This window comes from Moschus berezovskii, chromosome 17 (assembly GCF_049115385.1).
Source record: "Moschus berezovskii isolate FMDL1 chromosome 17, NW_MosBer_1.0, whole genome shotgun sequence".
In the NCBI taxonomy this organism is placed as follows: domain Eukaryota; kingdom Metazoa; phylum Chordata; class Mammalia; order Artiodactyla; family Moschidae; genus Moschus; species Moschus berezovskii.
The window spans coordinates 68357585-68378496 of record NC_142476.1 but is presented as its reverse complement, the minus strand read 5'-3'; the positions used below and the strand labels follow the sequence as shown (position 1 = coordinate 68378496).

At 39.1% G+C, this 20912-nt stretch overlaps 1 protein-coding gene across 4 annotated transcripts in view; it reads left to right on the top strand.

Moving 5' to 3' along the window:
- Positions 1-10466, top strand: part of MARK1 (microtubule affinity regulating kinase 1) — a 131209-nt gene extending 120743 nt beyond the window's left edge. For 2 of the 4 annotated variants that reach the window (XM_055419869.2, XM_055419868.2), the window contains exons 17-18: positions 5807-5851; positions 9818-10466. In XM_055419869.2, coding sequence (XP_055275844.1) covers positions 5807-5851; positions 9818-10172 — 400 coding nt within the window. In that variant the 3' untranslated portion in view covers positions 10173-10466. The remainder of the gene's footprint in view (positions 1-5806; positions 5852-9817) is intronic. The other 2 variants (XM_055419870.2, XM_055419871.2) reach the window with 1 other exon arrangement.
- Positions 10467-20912: the final 10446 nt, after the last annotated feature.

The window sequence follows — 20912 nt, the reverse complement described above, 5'->3', positions numbered from 1 at the left end:
ATTTATCCTTCAAATGGTACTTAAGAATACTTTTAAATCATTCACTAATGACACACATACACACATGTAGTCCACCTTTTATTCTGACTTATAGGAAGCCTATTATGTATTGGAGTCACAGATATTACTTATGTAATTTAACATCATAAAATCTTAACATCAAAACACAGTAAACACAAAAGGAATACAAGTGTAGTAATCTAATTCAGTAATATTGTGAAATTGTACTCCTTTCTAAAAAGTAACAAAAGTATATAATAACCCATTGATTATATGAGTGCCGAACATAGTGCAGGTTGATGTAAGTTTGGTCCACTATCAGGTCTGCTAAAGGCCCACAAAAGTCCCATATGTGCAAAGCTTTGTGCTCAGTGCTGAGCAAGTTTCAAAGATGAAGAGACAGCATCTGTGCCCTCAAGATTCAGCCCCAAAAGGAGCAGACTGTCTACCACCGGCCACAGTGCAGAATGAAGCGTGAAAGGAAAGAGACGTGTGGGCAAGGCCCTGAGGGCTCCCACTAGGGAAGAAGTTAAGTCTCCATACCGGGTAGTTATTTGAGCAAATAAGAAGTTATGGGTAAGAAAGTATTATACTTGTTATAAAAAGTATTACTTAAATACTTAATTTTCAATGTTATTAGTGTTCCTAGGGTTTCAGAGAGTGGGTGTAGAAAAGAGAAGCAGTGTCTATAGTCTCTTCCTTTTTGTGGAACTGTACATAGACTCTCTTCATGGATTGGTTTGCCCAAGATCACGCAGCTGCATTTGTAACTTTAAATACCCTCATGCAAAGTCAGTTTCTAACCATATCAGACAGTGATTTTGTACCATTTTGGGCGGTTACCATGCCACAGTGATAAAGACCTGAAAGCTCCCCCTAGTCACCATGACTGTGGAAAGTGCTGGGTGACCCTCTGTGGGGCACCAGTTAGATTATCAGTAGTTGGCATTTTCTTATGGTTAAGCCAGAATTGATTTTAAGGTGAAGGAAAATAGATTTTGAGTTTAATGCTTGAATACTAATTGTACATTAAGCATCATGCAAAATATTTCTATTTGCAGTAAAATTTAGATCATAGAGATATACTAAGGAGCACCGGACAAGAAGTCAGGACCAGATGTCAGAGCAGGAACACGCCTTAGAGATCATCATCGGGAGGTTAGGATGGAAGATTGCCAAGTAGGCGTTCAGCAAAGGTGAACTCCTCCCATGTGCCAGGCTCTCTTCCAGGTGCTCTTGACACAGCCCCTCCCTTCCTGCCAGTTCCTGATTGTCTTGTGACGCCCCACACTGCTGAAACCTTTTCCTCACTTGGCCTTCTGCCTTCTGGGGCTCCCTGTCCCTTCTGAGGCTCCTTTGCTGGTTCTTTTAGGTCCCCCTACCCTTCCCTGACCTGCCTGCCTCAGGGCATGATTTTTGGACACATTGTCTTATCTGGTTCTCCTTACTCTTTGATCTCTTTCAGGCCCATGCCATTAAATTCCATCCTATTTTAACAGTCTCAGTTTATATTTTTAACCCAGACCGCTCTTCTGAAGGACAGACTTGTATCCAATTGTCTACTTGGCCTCTCCACTTCGTTGTGAAACAGACTCTCCAACAGAACCTGTCCAGGATTCAGCCCTTGCTTCTCTTCCCCAAACCTGTCCCTCCCTCAGCCTGTGCCATTTTAGGTCATGGCGACACCGTCCTTCCGGTTGCTGCGGACCCTGAGCCTGGATTATCCTTGCCTCCTCCTCCTTTCTTCATACCACGTGTCATTCCGTGAGCAGTTGTTTTGGCGCTGCCTTCACAGCATTTCCAGGATTTAGTGGCTTCCAGCCCTCCTACACTGCCTTCACGGTCTCAATCACTGTATGTCTTCCATCTACTCACAGGTGCCCTAGCTTCTGCCCTTGTCCTGTTCTGTCCCCAGCAATGTAAGTCCTTGATTTAAAATCCTCAGCTTGCTTTTTGTCTCATTCAGAATACAATTCAGAGCGCTTCTAGTGGCCTCTGTAGTCAGGCCGCCCTTTCCTGCTCTGACTCCCATCTTCTCCACTCCCCCGCTTTCCTGGCACCTGACTGCCCTTGAGCACACCAGGCACACCCGTTCAGGATTCCGTACTCCGCTGACACCTGTGTGGCTGGCTCCACTTCCTCAGGGAGGTCTTCCTCAACCCCCTGTTGAGCATCACCACCTCTTCCTCCCAACACCCCCTCTTCCTGCTTTATTCTTCTCCACAGCACTTGATACTCCCTGAAATAGTGGATTTCCTTGACTGACTTGTTCGTCATGTGTCTCTCCCAAGGAGAAGACACTCTCTGTGAGAACGGGGGCTTGTGGTTGGCTTGCTCTGTTCTGTGCTGAATCTCCTGCCGAAGAAGGAATGCTTCCTCTGATGTGTGGTGTGGCATTCAGTAAATGTCTATCCCATGAGTAGATGAATAATGAGGAAGACAGTTTAAAAAGTAGAGAAAGTTACTAAACATTCTGATAAGTGTTCTGAAGGAAACAGGTCCTGAAAGAGAGGACGAGGTTGAGGGAATAAAAGTGTTCAGAGCCAGCCTGTGGGGGTGCTGGTGTGAAAATTCTCAAGTTCCACCATGCCCTTATTCCTCTTTGAGCAATGTCATTTCTTAGAGGGTTTGAGGGGGCAGAGAGAAAGAAGCGAGGGAGGAGGTTGTTTGCTGTTTGTCAGAAATTAGAGGTTTGTTTTTTTTTTTTTGCTATGCTGGGTCCTTGTTGCTTTGTGCAGGCTTTCTCTAGTTGGGGCTAGTGGGGACAACTCTTCTTTGCGGTGTGTGGGCTTCTCATTGCAGTGGCTTCTCTTGTTGCAGAGCACAGGCTCTAGGGCACCGGGGCTTCAGTAGTTGCAGCAAGTGGGCTCAGTAGTTGTGGCTCGTGGGCTGTAGAGTTGGGGCTTGTTAGTTGTGGTGCAACATCTTAGTTGCTCCAAGGCATGTGGAATTTTCCCAGACTGGGGACTGAGCCCATGTCCCTTGCACTGGCAAGTGGATTCTTATCCACTTACCACCAGGGAAGTCCAATGGGGTTTTTTAATGTCTTGATTTTTAACATATTTTAATTAATTCTGGATTTGGTTAGAGAAGAGAAAAAATGCTCAGTTCTGCTCTGAGGTCACTTGTCACCCTGTGAACATCTTTGGCTTTACAAATACATTTATGTTCACATCAGTGCCATAAGGGAAGCATTTTGTGGCTCGAGGTGGGGCCATCTAATTCTGCTTCAGATGACTTAATGCAAGAAGACAGGCAAGCATGAGTTTCCATCCCAGGGATGAACCCACTGAGCTCTTTAGCAACAGACTGACTGGACATGCAGCTGATCTTTATGCATTTGCAGCCTGTTGAGCTTTTGGGTGCTGGAGGCTTGGTGATAAACTAGAGAACTTTTCCAGTGCCTTATTTAATATTCTCAACTCAACTGTCAAGTTATCATCCTTCCCACTTGTCTTCTTAAGCTTGTCCTGGGCTCATACCCGGCCTTTCTCTGTGTTCCCTTTGGCTTCCTCACCTCACTCTACCTAAAGCTGGAAGAAATGGAGCGACACACTGACACCTCCGTGGGATCCACACCACACCCCGTGTGCTGGGGGCGGGGCTGGCTCAAGCCCAACTCGCAAGCCAAGACACCTCACAGGTTCAGGAACCAACTTAGTCAATGTGCTACTGAAGGCTTTAAAAGATGAGGAAAAGAGGATTTTATAGGGAAAAAGTAAAGGAATTTGGATTATTAAGCTTTAAGGAAAGAAGGATACAGAATAGTTCAGAGTCAATCATTCATGTATTTGAAAACCATTATCACAAGAAGCCAGCTAGTAGTTCTCCTTGGCCAGTAAGAAGCTGGACGCCAGAATGACCACATGAAAGAGTTGTTTTCTGGGCTTAAGAAAGAACTTTCTAATTAGTAAAGTGATTTACACTAGAATAATCCATCAGGGGAGGATGTAGATGTTCTATTTCCAAGTGTTTAGAATGATTTGGAGGAGTTCTCTATACCTTCTGTATAAACTTGAGTTATCATCAAACCTCATGGTTCTTATATAGGGAATAACCTGATTAGTTCAGCTGATTATATATAAGATATGTGGCTTTTTTAAACTTTTAAATATTGGAGAAGCGTGCCGCACGCCCCGCATGTGCTGTTACAGCCAGCTGCACTTCTCTAACCCCAGGTGCCCCCCTCCGTGGCTGCTTGGAGCTGACTTATGCACTATTTGAAACCATTGCCAAATAGCAGAAATTCTTCCAATCAATGTCTTTGTGGCATCCAGGCAGGCACGAACAGGATATGGGAAACGATGTGACGAGTCAGTTGCAAATAGTTATTGCAAGGGACGTAGGGCCTAAGGTGTGTTTCATTCCTAATGCTCACAGTTGGGCAGCAGTCTGCCAGCCATAGAAAAGTCCAGTGCAATGTCGATCCCTTCCTGTTAAAGGAATTTTATCTTAGCAGCAGGAATCAGCAGCATTATTATCTTTCTTGCCCAGTCGAAAGACTGCCCCTCAGTATCTACCAGTATATGTACATGTAACTCAAAACGCACACTTCATTTGAGCCTCCTCAAAAAAGGGTTGGATTTCAGCGTGCTGTCGTGGAAAAAGGTTTGTGTAAATGGCTTTGAACTTTCATTATACTTCCCAGGGAAGATGCCAGTTATTAAAAACAGAAATTTAAGAAAACCTCTTTGAATGTGAGAGTACATCTTATCCTTTTTAATTCAGATAGGAAAATGGTTTTTACCTAATACGTCTGTCATGAAATTCCTATAGTTAAAGACCCTGAGAAGTAGATAAGGCATTCATATTTTAACTCGTTGAAGTTTTAGAGCTTGTTGTACTTATATACAACATTGTTATTAATTTGAGGGATGAGGAAAGTGGTACTGATTTTTTCCTCTTGGATTCATTTTACATAAATAATGTTTCTGGAATGGTTAAAACATTAAGAAAATGTTAACTTAAGGGTTCAAGTTGTTGATTTTTCCCAGCTATTTAGTACTGTTTTGCTATCACAAGTCATCTCAGTATATTTCAGCTGGTTTATAACTTGATACTCTTATGTAGATACTTAATTACCTTTGAATATGACAAATAGTTAAAATTTTGGTAGACTTTAAAATTATTAATTACATTCAACAAAAGAACAGTTAGTAGAGTTTTCCTGGTTTTATTTCACAGGTGGATATCCAGGTAAGCTCAGTGTTTCTTTTTAAGATTGAATTCATGTTTTTAGACTCACCTGCTTGGATAGGCTGTTCGGTGTGCTATAATACTTTATCATGTGCATGAATCATTAGCATAACTTCTGAAATAAGTTACTTGCATATTTAAAAACTAGTATTTATTTTCAGAAATACTTATATGTTGAGCTGTATTTCTCACTGCAAAGTTAATTTATATTTTTCTAAATTGAGCGACTACTCCAGTTATGGTTAATAACCATTATGAAGTTAAATCTTGCTGCTGATAATTATTAAATAGTTTTAACTTTAGATTGAACTAAAAGTGAAAAGATAAATTATGACTTTAAAGTCATGGCTGGAAATTGGAAGATCACGTAAAAATCCTAAACCATCACTTAGCATGTCCTCTCTGACAATACCTAGTAGACGCTCAATAAATGATAGTCAAGTGTGGTTATGATGAAAAACATAGATGATATTAGACTGACTAGTAATAGAGATCTGTCATGCTAGAAATTTGCTCAACAAGTTAATTTTAAAATCATTTTAGATACAGGTTTTCTTGGTATTTTTTTTTCACTTTTATCATTAAATCTCAACCTTCACTTTGTTTTGAGGGATCCAAGTGAAGGCGAAGCCAGTGGCAGAGCCGACACCTCAAGGTGAGGAGCCACTATTAATACTTCGCTGCTAGGTCCCTGTGTGTGGAGACATGCTTTTGAAATACTTAACAGCACTTAATAAACATGGAGAGAGCTAATAACTAGATAGAATGTGCATTTATAGTTTTTATATTGGTATGGGTTTTCCTAATGTTGCCTAGTATTTATTATTAACTTTGTTTGTGTTTCCTAAAGATTATTTTGAATTGTATGCCTTATAACCTTTCTGTCCTATTAAAAAGCATGTCTTAAACATGCAGAAGAATTAATAGATTAAAATGTACTGATCCTTTTCTCACAAAAATGATGTAAATAAAATTAGTCAAATAACCCAGAACATTGAGGTAACCAAATACACAGGAAGCTGTGATATTAAAAATATATTTTAGGGGACTATTCATTGGTGGACCACATTACAAAACTCTCACCCTGCCATATTTTATGGCTTTTTTGACACTGAATACTGCTTATGTATTCATTTTGGTGATGGATTGCAAACTTGAGCGGAGTCAGACAGGGTGGAGGGCTGGATGAAACAGGTGGCTGGGCCCTACCCCTAGGGTTTGTGATTGGCAGGGATGGGCATTGACGCCACTGGTGTGGACCACATTAGTGACATGTTATTGCTTGTGTTGTATTTATAAGTGGGAAGTTTAAGAAATGAAGATGTTTGATGATTTTGAATGTACACCAGCATTAAGGGGTACAGCATAAACCTTAGAACCTTGACAAGCACTTCCTCAGTAGAACAGAGGCCTGGCTTCATTCAGGGGTTATATTTGACCAGCTCAGCACAAGTCTCAATTTAATTTCTCCTTTTAAAATTACTTGAAAAATAAGACACCATGAGCTTTGGAAGTCCTGGTGGTTTGGTAGTTAAGACTGCACTTCCAGTGCACGTCGCAGGTTCAGTCCCTGGTTGGGGAACTAAGATCCCACATGCCATGCGGCCAAAATCAAAAACCACCGTCAGCTTTGGAAAAGCTTTATTGAACATCCCTATGTAGTCTTTTTCACAAACTGTGCTGTGTATGTGTTTAGTCCTAGTAGTTGAAATGTTTCTTTTTGGGAGTTAGGTACCCAAGTCACCATAGGAGGGAGCCAGAGGGAGGCAGAACAATTTTCAGCCTCCTTCTGCCTGTTAAATAAACACGTGGGACTCTTGTTGTTAGCCCCTCCCTCACTGAGTCACTTAGTCTTGAGCCCCCTTCTTACAACTCATCCTATCTTTCTACTCGATTTTCCTTTGAGACATTTAATAGCATGTAAGGTCACAAGTGGCTGCTGATATTGCGGTTAATCTGCATGCATTTATCTTTTTAATGTGACTACATGTCTCTCTATCTCTTTTTTTTTATTTTGCTTTTGAACAAACTTATCAGATACCTACTATCTGTAAAGTATCAGCTGGTCATTTAATCCTCATGACAACCAAGTGAAAAGTAGACATTTTACAGATAAAGTAGCAGTAAGGAGCACCAGTGGGACCCAACCTGTTACAGTGAGATTCTGTCCTATTCATGGTGGTGAATAGTGCTGGCTTCCAGCCAGACCTCATGGGTGGGAGCTATGCTGTGCCACTTACCTCTCTGTATACCTTTAAGAAAGTTACTTTAACTGTTCGCGCCCATGCTTCCTCACTCTGACTGCCTCCTAGGGGTGTTGTAAGGGGTAAATGAGTAATTAATGCATGTTAGGAATGGGCTGCCGTTTATGGGGTCACACAGAGTCGGACACGACTGAAGTGACTTAGCAGCAGCAGCAGCAGCAGGCACCTAGAACAATTCCTGGTACCTAGGCTTCCCTTGTGGCTCAGCTGGTAAAGAATCCACTTGCAATGCAGAAGACTGGTTCAATCCCTGGGTTGGGAAGATCCCCTGGAGAAGGGAACGGCTACCCACTCCAGTATTCTGGCCTGGAGAATTCCATGGACTGTATAGTCCATGGGTCGCAAATAGTCGGACATGACTGAGCGACTTTCACTTCACTTCACAGTAAATATTCCTAAGTCAGTGATAGCTGTTACTGTTAATGTCAGTATGTCCAGGCACTTTGTACAGTTAATGTTACAACAGTGGTGATGCCTTTGAGATACAGGTAGAAAAATACCTTGTACGTGCCTGTTGTCTTAAGGTCACCAGGTTTCCTTGATGGAATGGAAAGAAAACTAGACTTGGAGTAAAACATCTGATTTCCAGCCTTCGCTTTTCACTGCGGAAAAGTGATTTAAGTTTCCCAGTTGTCAGTTCTGTTTTTAAAATGAGTGTTCAATCACATGATCTCCTGGGTACCTCCCCACCCTAGCACACTGATCCCATGGCCCATGTTATGCATATGGTCCTGCTGAATGACTCTGGTCAGATCTGCACACACACCCAGAGACCTGTGATGTCATAGCTGAGATTCAGTGAACAAATAAAAGAGATTAATAGAGAAAACACTGAGATAAATGCTCTCCATAGTTGCTTGATAGTCTTTGGAAATTTATTTTCTACACTTTTTTCCCAGTTTTCTCAAGTTGGCATAGTTGGCAGAGGTTTGTCTGTTGAAATATCTAAGAATGAGGAGGAAAACAGATATGTAAATGAATCCATAAAAATGTATAAATATAAATGTATACATGAATATACATTATATGATAATATTGATGTAAAATGTATATACAGACATAAAATATTTATATAGTAGAATGTAAATTCCTTTCAAATTGTATCCTTTTTTTTTTTCTTTAAACCACACACAAGTTAGATTAACAAGTTAAAATTGTAACATCTATGTTTGGATAACTGCTCAACAAATTTAATGACAGCATCTTATGAATCATAACTAATTATTAATTTTACCTTTCTTTGATTATTTGAAGTAGGTTTTCTGATACTATATTATTTATGGGGAGACCTCCAATAAGGAAAATCCAGTAAGGTTGACTCATTTAACAGTCAGTCTCCTGCTGTTTGCTTAGCCCAGTTCTAGATATATGAGATACATCAGTGAACAAAACCAATAAAACTCGCCATATTGGAATTTACAATCTAGTGATGAAGACAGATGATAAATATAATAAGTGAACTAAATGGTATATAAGAATGTGATAAGTACTGTAGAGAAAAAATGGAGCAAGGTAAGGAACTGGCCATGCCAGAGCAGGCATACTTATTATAGACCACAGGGAGAAAGTGAGCAGCCACCTGAGGGAAAAGCCTTTACGTTTATGGTAGAGGGACCAGCCTGTGTAAAAGCCTTAAGGCAAAAACATATCCCGATGTTCAGAGAGCAGTATGGAAGCCAGTGTCTTGATGGGTGTGAGCAAGGAGGAAAATAATAGATGGAGGGTTGGGGGTGGTAGTTGGAGTAAAATAGGTCACTTGGAGCCCTGTAGACTATTTTAAGGATATGTTTAGCAGAACATTGAAACCTGATGTCTGCATGTTACATCACTGCAGAACCACATTCTTTCTCTACATCATCAGGTACAAATAATCCCACAGTAGCCATTACTACTCTTCTGGTCCCCAGACCTATGCAAAAAAAAAAAGTAGAAAAAAAGGAAAATTTTTCTTTATATTTCAAAAATGTGTGTTTATGAGCAACTTGCTTGTGGTCTCCATTTTGTATAAATGTATAGAAGATGGAGAATCTGCATTTTCAAACAAATATGGAGGGAAAATATCAAGTTGTTTGCTTTTGGATACAAACATTTCCCACAAACAAATGTATTTAAGAGAATAAGCTGTTTTAAATGAAAGGTATTAATAAGAGTCAAAACAGATGGCATCCTGGAATCTGATTTTTGTAACAGCAAGATGGTACAAGTCTTTGTACCTGCTTGAAGGTAGTCTACAAACTGGGTCATTCTGTTAGTCACTGGATTGTGACTGCTTATATTTTGTGTGTGTTTTGATGTCTTTGCTGACAGGAGTTTTTGTCTTCATTCATCCCCCTCCCCACTCTGTCCTCTTATTCCAGAAGTACGACAGGGGAACCAAAAGAAAGAGAAAAGGAGGAGGGTAAAGATTCCAAGCCACGTTCTCTGCGGTTCACGTGGAGCATGAAGACCACTAGTTCAATGGACCCCAATGACATGATGAGAGAAATCCGCAAAGTGTTAGATGCAAATAACTGTGATTATGAACAGAAAGAGAGGTTTTTGCTTTTCTGCGTCCATGGTGATGCCAGGCAGGATAGCCTCGTGCAGTGGGAGATGGAAGTCTGCAAGTTGCCACGACTGTCCCTCAACGGGGTCCGCTTCAAGCGAATATCCGGGACATCTATTGCCTTTAAAAACATTGCATCTAAAATAGCAAATGAGCTTAAGCTGTAAAGACACTCGAATTTACAGGATCAGGGAAGATACACCCATATATGAGGTACAGTTTTTGAATGTACTGGTGATGCCTAATGTGATTGGCCTGTGAATCTCCCCATGTAGAATTTGCCCTTATTGCAATAAGGTTATACATAGTTATGAACTATAAAATTAAAGTCAGTATGAACTATAATAAATATCTGTAGCTAAAAATGTAGGTTCACATGTACAGGTAAGTATATTGTGTATTTCAGTTCATCTTCTGTTTATAGAGTTGTATAATAAAACAGATGATTGCTTAAAAACTTGTATAGTTGTCTAGATTTCTGCACGTAAATGAACGTTTGATGCTTTGAGTTGAAAATGTTCTTTCTGTTATTTACATTCTGGTGGGTTTTTTAAATTCTTACCTCCATCATGCAATTTTGAAAATTGTGTCCAGAGTTAAAAAAGTGCACAGAAAACTAGTCTTTACAATTGTAGCATGGACTTTTAAAAGTTATTTTTAAACCATATTTAAATTTGAACCAGAAGCTGATAAATAGATCAGCTTTGTTATACACAGAATTACTTCTGCTTATCTTTGCTCTTATCCTTGTTATCAGACAAGGTTTAGTTGAGAAGATACAAGATGTTTACAGTGTTGGCACTTAGAGGTTTTAAAATAAAGTACATGAAAATAATAATAGCTTTGCCTTGAGCTAACTAAGAAGTCCTAGGGAAGAAGCTAAATCTACATCAAATTTCTTTTGAACTTGAAAGTGTTTCCTGGCCCACTACTAATTGGAGCGGCAAAATTAAAGAGAGTCAATATTTTACCTGGCTATTATAATGTAAAGTGTCACTTAGGTTTGCTGCCTTCCAAATCCCATGACATTGATTGTGAAAGTATAATAATATTGGGACCATTTCACAGCACAAACTCATCTTTACAGTGTTGAACAATGCATCAGTTAAGAAATAATATCACCTCAGGAATTAATGGGCATTGGGAATGTTTGCCTCATGCTCCCTCCAAGCCTCTCCATCCACCCCTGACATAGTACTATCTGTCATTACATAAGAGACTTTGGAGCAGAACATGCTATTTATAATAGTATATTATTGATTTACACTTGTGTGGTTGTTCAGTTGGTTCCCATGTGACCTGTTTGTTTTTACTATTTTGCCAGATTTCTTGTATTTATTCCACATCATTTTGCCTATAATGTGCAGCTTTGTGATTGGGCATTTGCCTACTTTTGTTTCATGATTAGTGATATATGCGATGTAAAACCACTAGTAAAGGTACTTTTTAATACTTGTTATTTTCTACTGAATTAGCCTTGGAGGTTGACTGTGCAATGTTATTTAATGTTGTAATTACTGTAATATCAGCATATGGGCCCCATCTGCACACTCCTGAGAAATAGAAAGTGTATTCCAATTTCATCAGTTTAAAGAGAAATAAAGCTGTGACAAAATACTGTAATTCTAGCCTGCATTAGAAAGCTCTAAGCGTAGGTGATGTGCCATTCCATGATGGCTTCCAGACTAGGGTGATCTGTACTGTACTGTGGTGTAGCTTTCTTCTGTAACAGCTGTGTTCTAAAATGAAGTGTATTTTTGCCTTAGCAGAGGATGGTGTTTGGAAACAAAAAACAACTGTGTAGCCCCCTTTTAACCTAGTGTTCATTCAAAAAAAGAAAAAATGATGCAAATCTTTATTCACTTTCACTGGTGCACACTGAAATTTTACTTGAACAGTTCTCATAATAAAGCACTTGTCTTTTGCTCTTTATCAGAATGTGAATCACCTGTTTTCTAGTGCAAAAGTCTTCTGTATGGGGAGTTTCTTTTGTGTGTGCTAAATTTAATTAACAGGGTAAAAATCTATGTAGGTTTTTGAGATGTCATTATGACATGATAAGAAAAAATTTAATCTTTTTATTGGAATTCCTATCAATTAAAACATTTTTTGAAAAATAGACATCTTTTTCCAAAGTGGAAACTGATTGATTTTTTTTTTTTTTTTAACATTTTCTCACTCTGGTTATCTCTTCTGTGTTTGTAGCAAGGAATTTTACTTCACTACTTTTTAATGAGCTAAAAATGAAATCTTAATATTCACTTTAGGTTTTTCCATTTTATATGGCAACATAACTTTTTTTGAAGATTTAGAGGAGTTTTATAGTATATTTGCATAAATAAATTCCAGAGTATGTTCACTGCCTATGTGATATCAGGATTTCCTTCATTTCTGTTTAAGTATTATTTGATATAACATCGCTAATATTAAATTATTTAGTAGAGACAGTATTATTAATTTAATAAATAATAAGATGAAATATGCTCCAGAATCCTGGCTCAAACAGTGAAAGTGCTCAAATAAGCACAAAGAATAGATGCTGTAAGAATTCAGAGAAGGGTGGGTTCTGTATCAGCATGAGAAAAGAAGGGCATTTGAGGAATTTGAGCATGGATAAAATTCAAGAAGGTGAATGGAAGGAACATGTGAGAAAAGCCTGTAAGTTAGGCTGTAAGACACATTTTAGAAATGAACCACTTATTCTGTGGTGTGACAGGGTTTACCGAGGTTGATGGATAGATTATGTAAAGCATTGATTGGTAGCCTCAGCTTGAACTTGACCTATGATTAGAGGGAAGCAATTTGGGCTTTTCAAGCCCAGGAAATACCTAATAAATTGATTGTAAATGAGCAATTCATTCATTCGTCAATTTTTTCAAGTACCAGTATACATCAGATTCTAGGTTTGGGGGAAACAGTAGTTAAAAAAAAAAAAATCTGTATCTAATAGAAATCTGTGGGATGATTGAAGGCTAGATAGAGCCAGGAAGATCTTTTCAGAGGCTGTTAGCTGTAAAGTGTGGATGAAATAGTCTAGATAGAGATGGTTAACATAGGATCGAAAGGAAGGTATATTTGAGAGACATTTCTAAAGCTGTATCAACAGGATAGCATGAGTAGAATATGGCCCATATTCTACTGAGTGGAATGCAGGGAGAGCTTCCTGGCATAATGATTCAAGTTGTCAGCTTGCACATGAAGACTTCTGCTTTCATCCAACATGGATAAGTCCTAGAGTTATCCTTCCACCTAAAACAAGAAAATAAAGACAAAACATGAAACAATAGATTCGGACGGCATTTTCATTTTGATGGAGTGTTTTCAAGACACTGTATATCAGCCAGTGAAGGACAATGATCCCTAAGAGGAAACAAGGGAAATGAACCTTGTGACTGACCCAGCTGGCTGCCTGAAGAGAGTTTCTAGGCTGTGATACACAGAGGGGAAGCCCACGTGGAACCTGGCGTACACCCTCATTGAGGAGTCGGAGCTGGGAGACCAGGGAGACTAAGGCAGCTAAAGTCTGGAGGGAGACAGCTATACCAAAACTCCAGAGATGCAGAGATCAGCACACACATGGAGAAAACTACATGAAACCAATGAAAGGACCGCCTGAAATTCTGGAGTGATCCTCAAACCTCATACAGAAGTAGTGCCTGCTCCAACCAGCCATAGTGAAAAAACCTCATAATTCACGGGTCATGGGGAGAATACTCAGAAGTTTTGCCTCAGTAGTGGAAACCAGTTAACCCTAGATTAAATACTGTGTTGTTCCTGCTTAACAAAGTTTAGCAAGCAATATCCAGAAGAACTATTTCTAAGTAACTATGTTCCAGAGCAGAGCTCAAGAATCACCTGACATGGTAATAGTCATAATATCTAGCCTCCATTCAAAAGTTTTCCTGCATGCAAATATTAATGTTCTAACTGAACTATTAAAAAAAATTAGATCACACATTTATGTAGAAAGTTGTCTACATCACATTTTTAATTTTTTAAAGCCAGCATGGTTAAAAATTCAATTTTTTTCATTCATCTCATTGGTCTGTAACATCATTGCATTTTCTGTATATGTAACAGAACAGTACATGTTCATGAGTATAAAGCAAGAGATGTGTAAAAGAAAAGGGTATATGATGAGGAATTATCTGAAAAAAAATTTATAGTACAGCCAGTGCATATTTCAGTTTATTTCAGTGCTCTTGGCACATACTGTATGTTTTGGAAATAAATCCCCAAATCTATTTGTAGATATGGAATATCATATGTAAGAGACATCATCTTTAAGAAAAAGAAACTTAGATAGCTACTGCTGTACTGTATTATCATTGCAAATAAAATGTTCTGTAAAATTTCCTAAATGATTGCTGCTTGCTTAGCTTACCCTTAGTGGTTTGATGGTGCTCCATTTGATAATATAGACAAAATGTATGGAAGTGACATTTCAATCTTGATCTTAATTTTCTAAGGAAAAAAAATGAAATTTTAGTGATACTCACTTTGAAATATGAAATTGAAAAAAGCTGAGGAAGACTAAGATCATCTCTAGGTAAGTCATGTTTTAACTTAGATGATGTCACAGAAATAGTAAAGCAAGTAAAACAATAGAAAACCATCAATTAACACCTGTTTATTATGAGAAATTAAAAATTTTAAAACATAAAATTTCCAGCTCGTGTCTACTTACATATAAACAAAACCAACTGAAGTTAACTATGGATTCTCAAAGTGTTAATTTTATTAAGGTAGAACCTGAGTTATATTGGGTTTATTGTTTTCTCTTTATGCCATCAGTAGCTAATTTATTCTGTGTGAGATATTTTAAAATTTGATATCACCATACACACTTGATATAAAATTTTCAACTCTAATGGAAATTTGTATAGGAAATTGTTACCATGTCTAGATTAACTGATAATAAACTTGGTCAAAGAATCAAAATATCATGGGTTGAAAGGCTCTTACAGTGCTGAATCTACTCTAAACTGCCCCCCCAAAACTGATCATGCTACTGCTGCTGCTCCAAAGACAAAGCTGCTACTGCTGCTGCTCCAAAGACAAAGCTGCTGCTGCTGCTGCTAAGTTGCTTCAGTCGTGTCCAACTCTGTGCGAACCCATAGACGGCAGCCCACCAGGCTCCCCCGTCCCTGGGATTCTCCAGGCAAGAACACAGGAGTGGGTTGCCATTTCCTTCTCCAATGCATGAAAGTGAAAAGTGAAAGTAAAGTTGCTCAGTCGTGTCCGACTCTGCTAGCCTGCTCTAAATATTTGGAGGGCCAGATGCAAAGCACAAAAAAGACCATTTCCCAAAGCACACCCTTCTTCTTTCCCATCCTCATCTCTCCCAGCTACATCCTTCACTGGGAAGGTCTTGAAGCACAAGCACCTGGAGAAATGAATATGCATGTATTTCATTTAACCAATTATGAGTAATCTATTATTCAGCTTACTTATGTTTTGATTTTCCAAAATGTTTAGCTTAAATTTAGACATACTTCCCGTGACACGCATTAATAATAATAGCAACAAAACAACAAAAGGAAGAAGGGAAAGGTTATCTGGTCCAAGGTTTCCTTAGTGAACCCGTGCTAACTGCTAATAATTATCTTTCATTTTCCTTCTTAATGTAATTACTTCCTACATTACTCAAAAGATTTTTCTAGAGACCAACATTTACCTGTTTTGGTAGTGCCTTGGTGCCTCAGTTATTTCTTGGCTCAGTTTTGCAAAGGACATTTATAGCAATTTGGAAATCTCACCTGTTGAACCGTTTCTGTTCCCTTGAATGTTACTTCTCCATCCAGGAGTTATAAAATAATTTTTAATAGCAATAAAAATAGTCATAAACACTATCCTGTTAGTAAAGCCTTTTATTCTCACAAAAGCAGCATGTGTTCAAAATTTCAGAAAGTATAGATAAGCTGGTTCTTGTTCAAGATCGTGATGTGGGAGGATCCTGAACTTGGCTACTTCCATGGATACACTGAATCTACAACTAATTGTGTAACCAACCCCCAATAGGTCCCACTCCATGGTTCTGTGAATTACAGTCAAGCGTTAACTGAACTCCTAGCTACTCCTGAGGAGCAAAGAGATTGAACCTCAGGTCTGAAATGATAAAACTCCTAGAAGAAAACATAAGTGGTCTTTTTGAACCACAACACTGTCAAACTGGAAATCAACTACAAGAAAAAAACTGCAAAAAAACACAAATATGTGGAGGCTAAAAAAAAAAATGCTACTAAGTAATCAGTGGGTCACTGAAGAAATGAAAAAGGAAATTAAAAAATAACTGGAGACAAAAAATGGAAACATAACGATCCAAAATCTATGGAGCACAGCAAAAACAGTTCTAAAAGGGAGGTTAATGGCCTACCTCAGGGAATAAGAAAAATTTCAACCAGCCATTGGAAGGACTGATGTTGAAGCTGAAACTCCAATACTTTGTCCACCTCATGCGAAGAGCTGACTCATTTGAAAAGACCCTGATGCTGGAAAAGATTGAAGGCAAGAGGAGAAGGGGACGACAGAGGATGACATGGTTTGATGGCATCACCGACTCAATGGAAAGGAGTTTAAGTAAACTCTGGGAGTTGGTGATGGACAGGGAGGCCTGGCAGTCCATAGGGTCGCAAAGAGTCAGATATGACAGTGACTGAACTGGCCTGAACTGAACCTTACACCTAAAAGAACTAGAATACATTGAACAACAACAATCCCAAAGACAGTACAAGGAAAAAATCATAAGAATAAAAAATAAAACAGGTGTAAAAAAGGAAAGAATGAAACTAAGAGCTTTCTGGTTCTTTGAAAAGACAAAATTGATAAGCCTTTCACCAGACTCATCAAGAAAAGGCCTGAATAAAATCAGAAATGAAAAAGAAGTTATAACCAACACTACAGAAACACATAATATCCTAAAATTATACAAATATATGCCAATAAAAATGTACAAGAATAGAAATAAAAAAGGATAAATTTTTAGAAACACCATCTCCCAAGACTGAATCAGGAAGAAATAGAAATATGAACAGATCAATTACCAGTGTTGAAACTGAATCAATAATTTAAAAAAATACCTCCCAATAAACAAAGGTCCAGGACAAGAGGGCTTCACGGATGAATTCTACCAAACATTTCAAGAATTGTTAACACCTATCCTCAAACCATTCCAGTGTACCAAAGAGGAAGGAACATCTTCAGAACTCATTCTAAAGCCAGCATCACCCTGATACCAAACCCAGACAAAACACCACAGAAAAAGAAAAGTACAGGCATGAATCAATGATTAACATAGATGCAAAAATCCTCAATAAAACATTAGCAAAGTGAATTCAACAATACATTAAAGGGCTCATACACCATGATGAAGTGAGTTTTGTCCCAAGAATGCAAGAATGGTTTGATATCCACAAATCAATCAATGTGAAATACCATATTAACAAACTGAAGAACAAAACTCATGTGCTCAATATATGAAGAAAACGCTTTTGACAAAATTCAACTTCCATTTACGGTAAAAATTCTGAAATTGCACAGACGGAAACATACCTCACCACAATAAAGGTCATATATGACCAGCCCACAGTTAACGCCATACTTTACAGTGAAAACCTGACTTTTTTTCTCTAAGACAGGAATGAGAAATTTGCCATAATTTCACAATTTGCCATAATTGCAAATGGCATTATACTATATGTAGAAAATCCTAAAAATGCCACCAAAAACGATTTTAACTAATAAATTCAATAAAGTTGCAGGGTACAAAATTAACATACATAAATTTTTTTTTGCATTTCTATACACTAACAGCAAACTATCAGAGAAATTAGGGAAACTATCCCATTCACAATTACATCAGAAAGAATAAAATAGGAATAAATCTAAGCAAGACGGTAAAGACCTACACATTAAGGACTATAAGACCCTGCAGAAAAAAAAAAAAGATGACACAAACAAATGGAAAGATGTACTGTGCTCATGGATTGGCAGAATTAATGTTGCTAAAATGACCATACTATCCAAGACAATCTACAGATTCAATGCAATCCCTATCAAAATACCAATATCATTTTCCGCAGAACTAGAACAAATAATTCCAAAATCTGTATGGGGACACAAAAGACCCCAAATAGCCAAAAACAATCTTGAGAAAGAAGAACAAAACTAGATGTATCAAGAGCCCTGATTTCAAACTATATTATAGATCTACAGTAATCAAAACACTATGGTATTGCCACGAGAACAAACACAGCTCAATGGAATAGAATAGAAAGTCCAGAAATAAAGCCACATATCTGTGGTCAATTTATGACTAGGGAGGCATCAGTTCAGTTCAGTCGCTCAGTTGTGTCCGACTCTTTGCGACCCCATGAATTGCAGCACGCCAGTCCTCCCTGTCCATCACCAACTCCCGGAGTTCACCCAAACCCATATCCATCGAGTTGGTGATGCCATCCAGCCATCTCATCCTCTTCCGTCCCCTTCTCCTCCTGTCCCCAATCCCTCCCAGCATCAGGGTCTTTTCCAATGAGTCAACTCTTCACCTGAGGTGGCCAAAGTATTGAAGTTTCAGCTTCAGCATCAGTCCTTCCAATGAACACCCAGGACTGATCTCCTTTAGGATGGACTGGTTGGATCTCCTTGCAGTCCAAGGGTCTCTCAAGAGTCTTCTCCAACACCACAGTTCAAAAGCATTAATTCTTCAGCACTCAGCTTTCATCACAGTCCAACTCTCACATCCATACATGACCACTGGAAAAACCATAGCCTTAACTAGATGGACCTTGTTTGGCAAAGTAATGTCTCTGCTTTTTAATATGCTGTCTAGGTTAGTCATAAATTTCCTTCCAAGGAGTAAGCGTCTTTTAATATCATGACTGCATACCAATAGGTAAAAAACAGCCTCTTCCATAAATGGTGTTGGGAAAATTGTACAGCTACATGCAAAAGAATCAAACTGGGCTACTTTTCTTAATACTATATACAAAAATAAACTCAAAATTGATTAAAGACTTAAATGTTAAGACCTGAAACCATAAAACTCCCAGAAGAAAACAAGGCAGTATGCTCTAAAGTGAAATAAGCCAGTCACAAATAGACAAATACTGCTTGATTCCACATACGTGATATAGCTGACTGTCACTTTCATAGGGACAGAAAATGAAATTGTGATTGCCAGGGGCTGGGGGAAGGGGCAGTGGAGAGTTGCTTCATGGGTATAAAGTTTCACTTCTGTAAGATGGAAGTAATTCTGGAGATTGGGTTGCACAACAATGTGAATGTACTCAACAACGTTGAATTCTAGACTTATAAATGATTGAGACGGTCAGTTGTATATGCATGCTGCTGCTGCTGCTAAGTCACATCAGTCGTCTCCGACTCTGTGCGACCCCATAGACGGCAGCCCACCAGGCTTCCGTCTCTGGGGTTCTCTAGGCAAGAATACTGGAGTGGGTTGCCATTTCCTCCTCCAGTGCATGAAAGTGAAGTCACTCAGTGGTGTCCGACTCTTTGCGACCTCACAGACTGTAGCCTACCAGGCTCCTCCGTCCATGAGATTTCCCAGGCAAGAGTACTGGAGTGGGGTGCCATTGCCTTCTCTGTGTATATGCATATCTTACCACAATTAAGCAAAAAAACAAAAGAGCAGCAACAACAAAAAGGGCAGAAATAAACCTAGCTCATAGGAGTCATATCTTTACTGTAGGCTTACATGTTCTTAATTACTATTGTTCTCTAAAGTCGGCATGTATAATGCCATTTGCTTCATTTAGCAGGCCTCTTCCAGTGTTTCCCGTTCAAGACAGACAATTCCAAGTTTGTATACTTTCAGGTAACTTTGCATCTTAAAACACCTTTTGTCCCCTCTTTAAGTGTACTGATTTGTGGCAAGAATACCCGGCAAGTACTAGGAAACATGATGCTGGAGATTCTTCCCTAATGGCATTTCAAATTTCAGTTCAGTTCAGTCGCTCAGTCGTGTCCGACTCTCCGCGACCCATGGATCACAGCACACCAGGCCTCCCTATCCATCACCAACTCCCGGAGTACACTCAAACTCATGTCCACAGAGTCGGTGATACCACCCAGCCATCTCATTCTCGGTCGTCCCCTTCTCCTCCCGCCCCCAACCTTTCCCAACATCAGAGTCTTTTCCAGTGAGTCAACTCATCGCATGAGGTGGCCAAAGTATTGCAGTTTCAGCTTTAGCATCAGTCCTTCCAATGAACACCCAGGATCGATCTCCCTTAGAATGGACTGGTTGGATCTCCTTGCGGTACAAGGGACTCTCAAGAGTCTTCTCCAACACCACAGTTCAAAAGCATCAATTCTTTGGCGATCAGCTTTCTTCACAGTCCAATTCTCACATCCATACATGACCACGGGAAAGACCATAGCCTTGACTAGACGGACCTTTGTTGGCAAAGTAATGTCTCTGCTTTTTAATATATTATCAAGGTTGGTCATAACTTTCCTTCCAAGGAGCAAGCGTCTTTTAATTTCATGGCTGCAATCAGCATCCGCAGTGATTTTGGAGCCCAAAAAAATAAAGTCTGACACTGTTTCCACTGTTTTTCCATCTATTTCCCATGAAGTGATGGGACCAGATGCCAAGATCTTTGTTTTCTGAATGTTGAGCTTCAAGCCAACCTTTTCACTCTCCTCTTTCACTTTCATCAAGAGGCTTTTGAGTTCCTCTTCACTTTCTGCCATAAGTGTAGTGTCATCTGCATACCTGAGATTATTGATATTTCTCCCAGCAATCTTGATTCCAGCTTGTGCTTCTTCCAGCCCAGCGTTCCTCATGATGTACTCTGCATATAAGTTAAATAAGCAAGGTGACAGTATACAGCCTTGACGCACTCCTTTTTCTATTTGGAACCAGTCGGTTGTTCCATGTACAG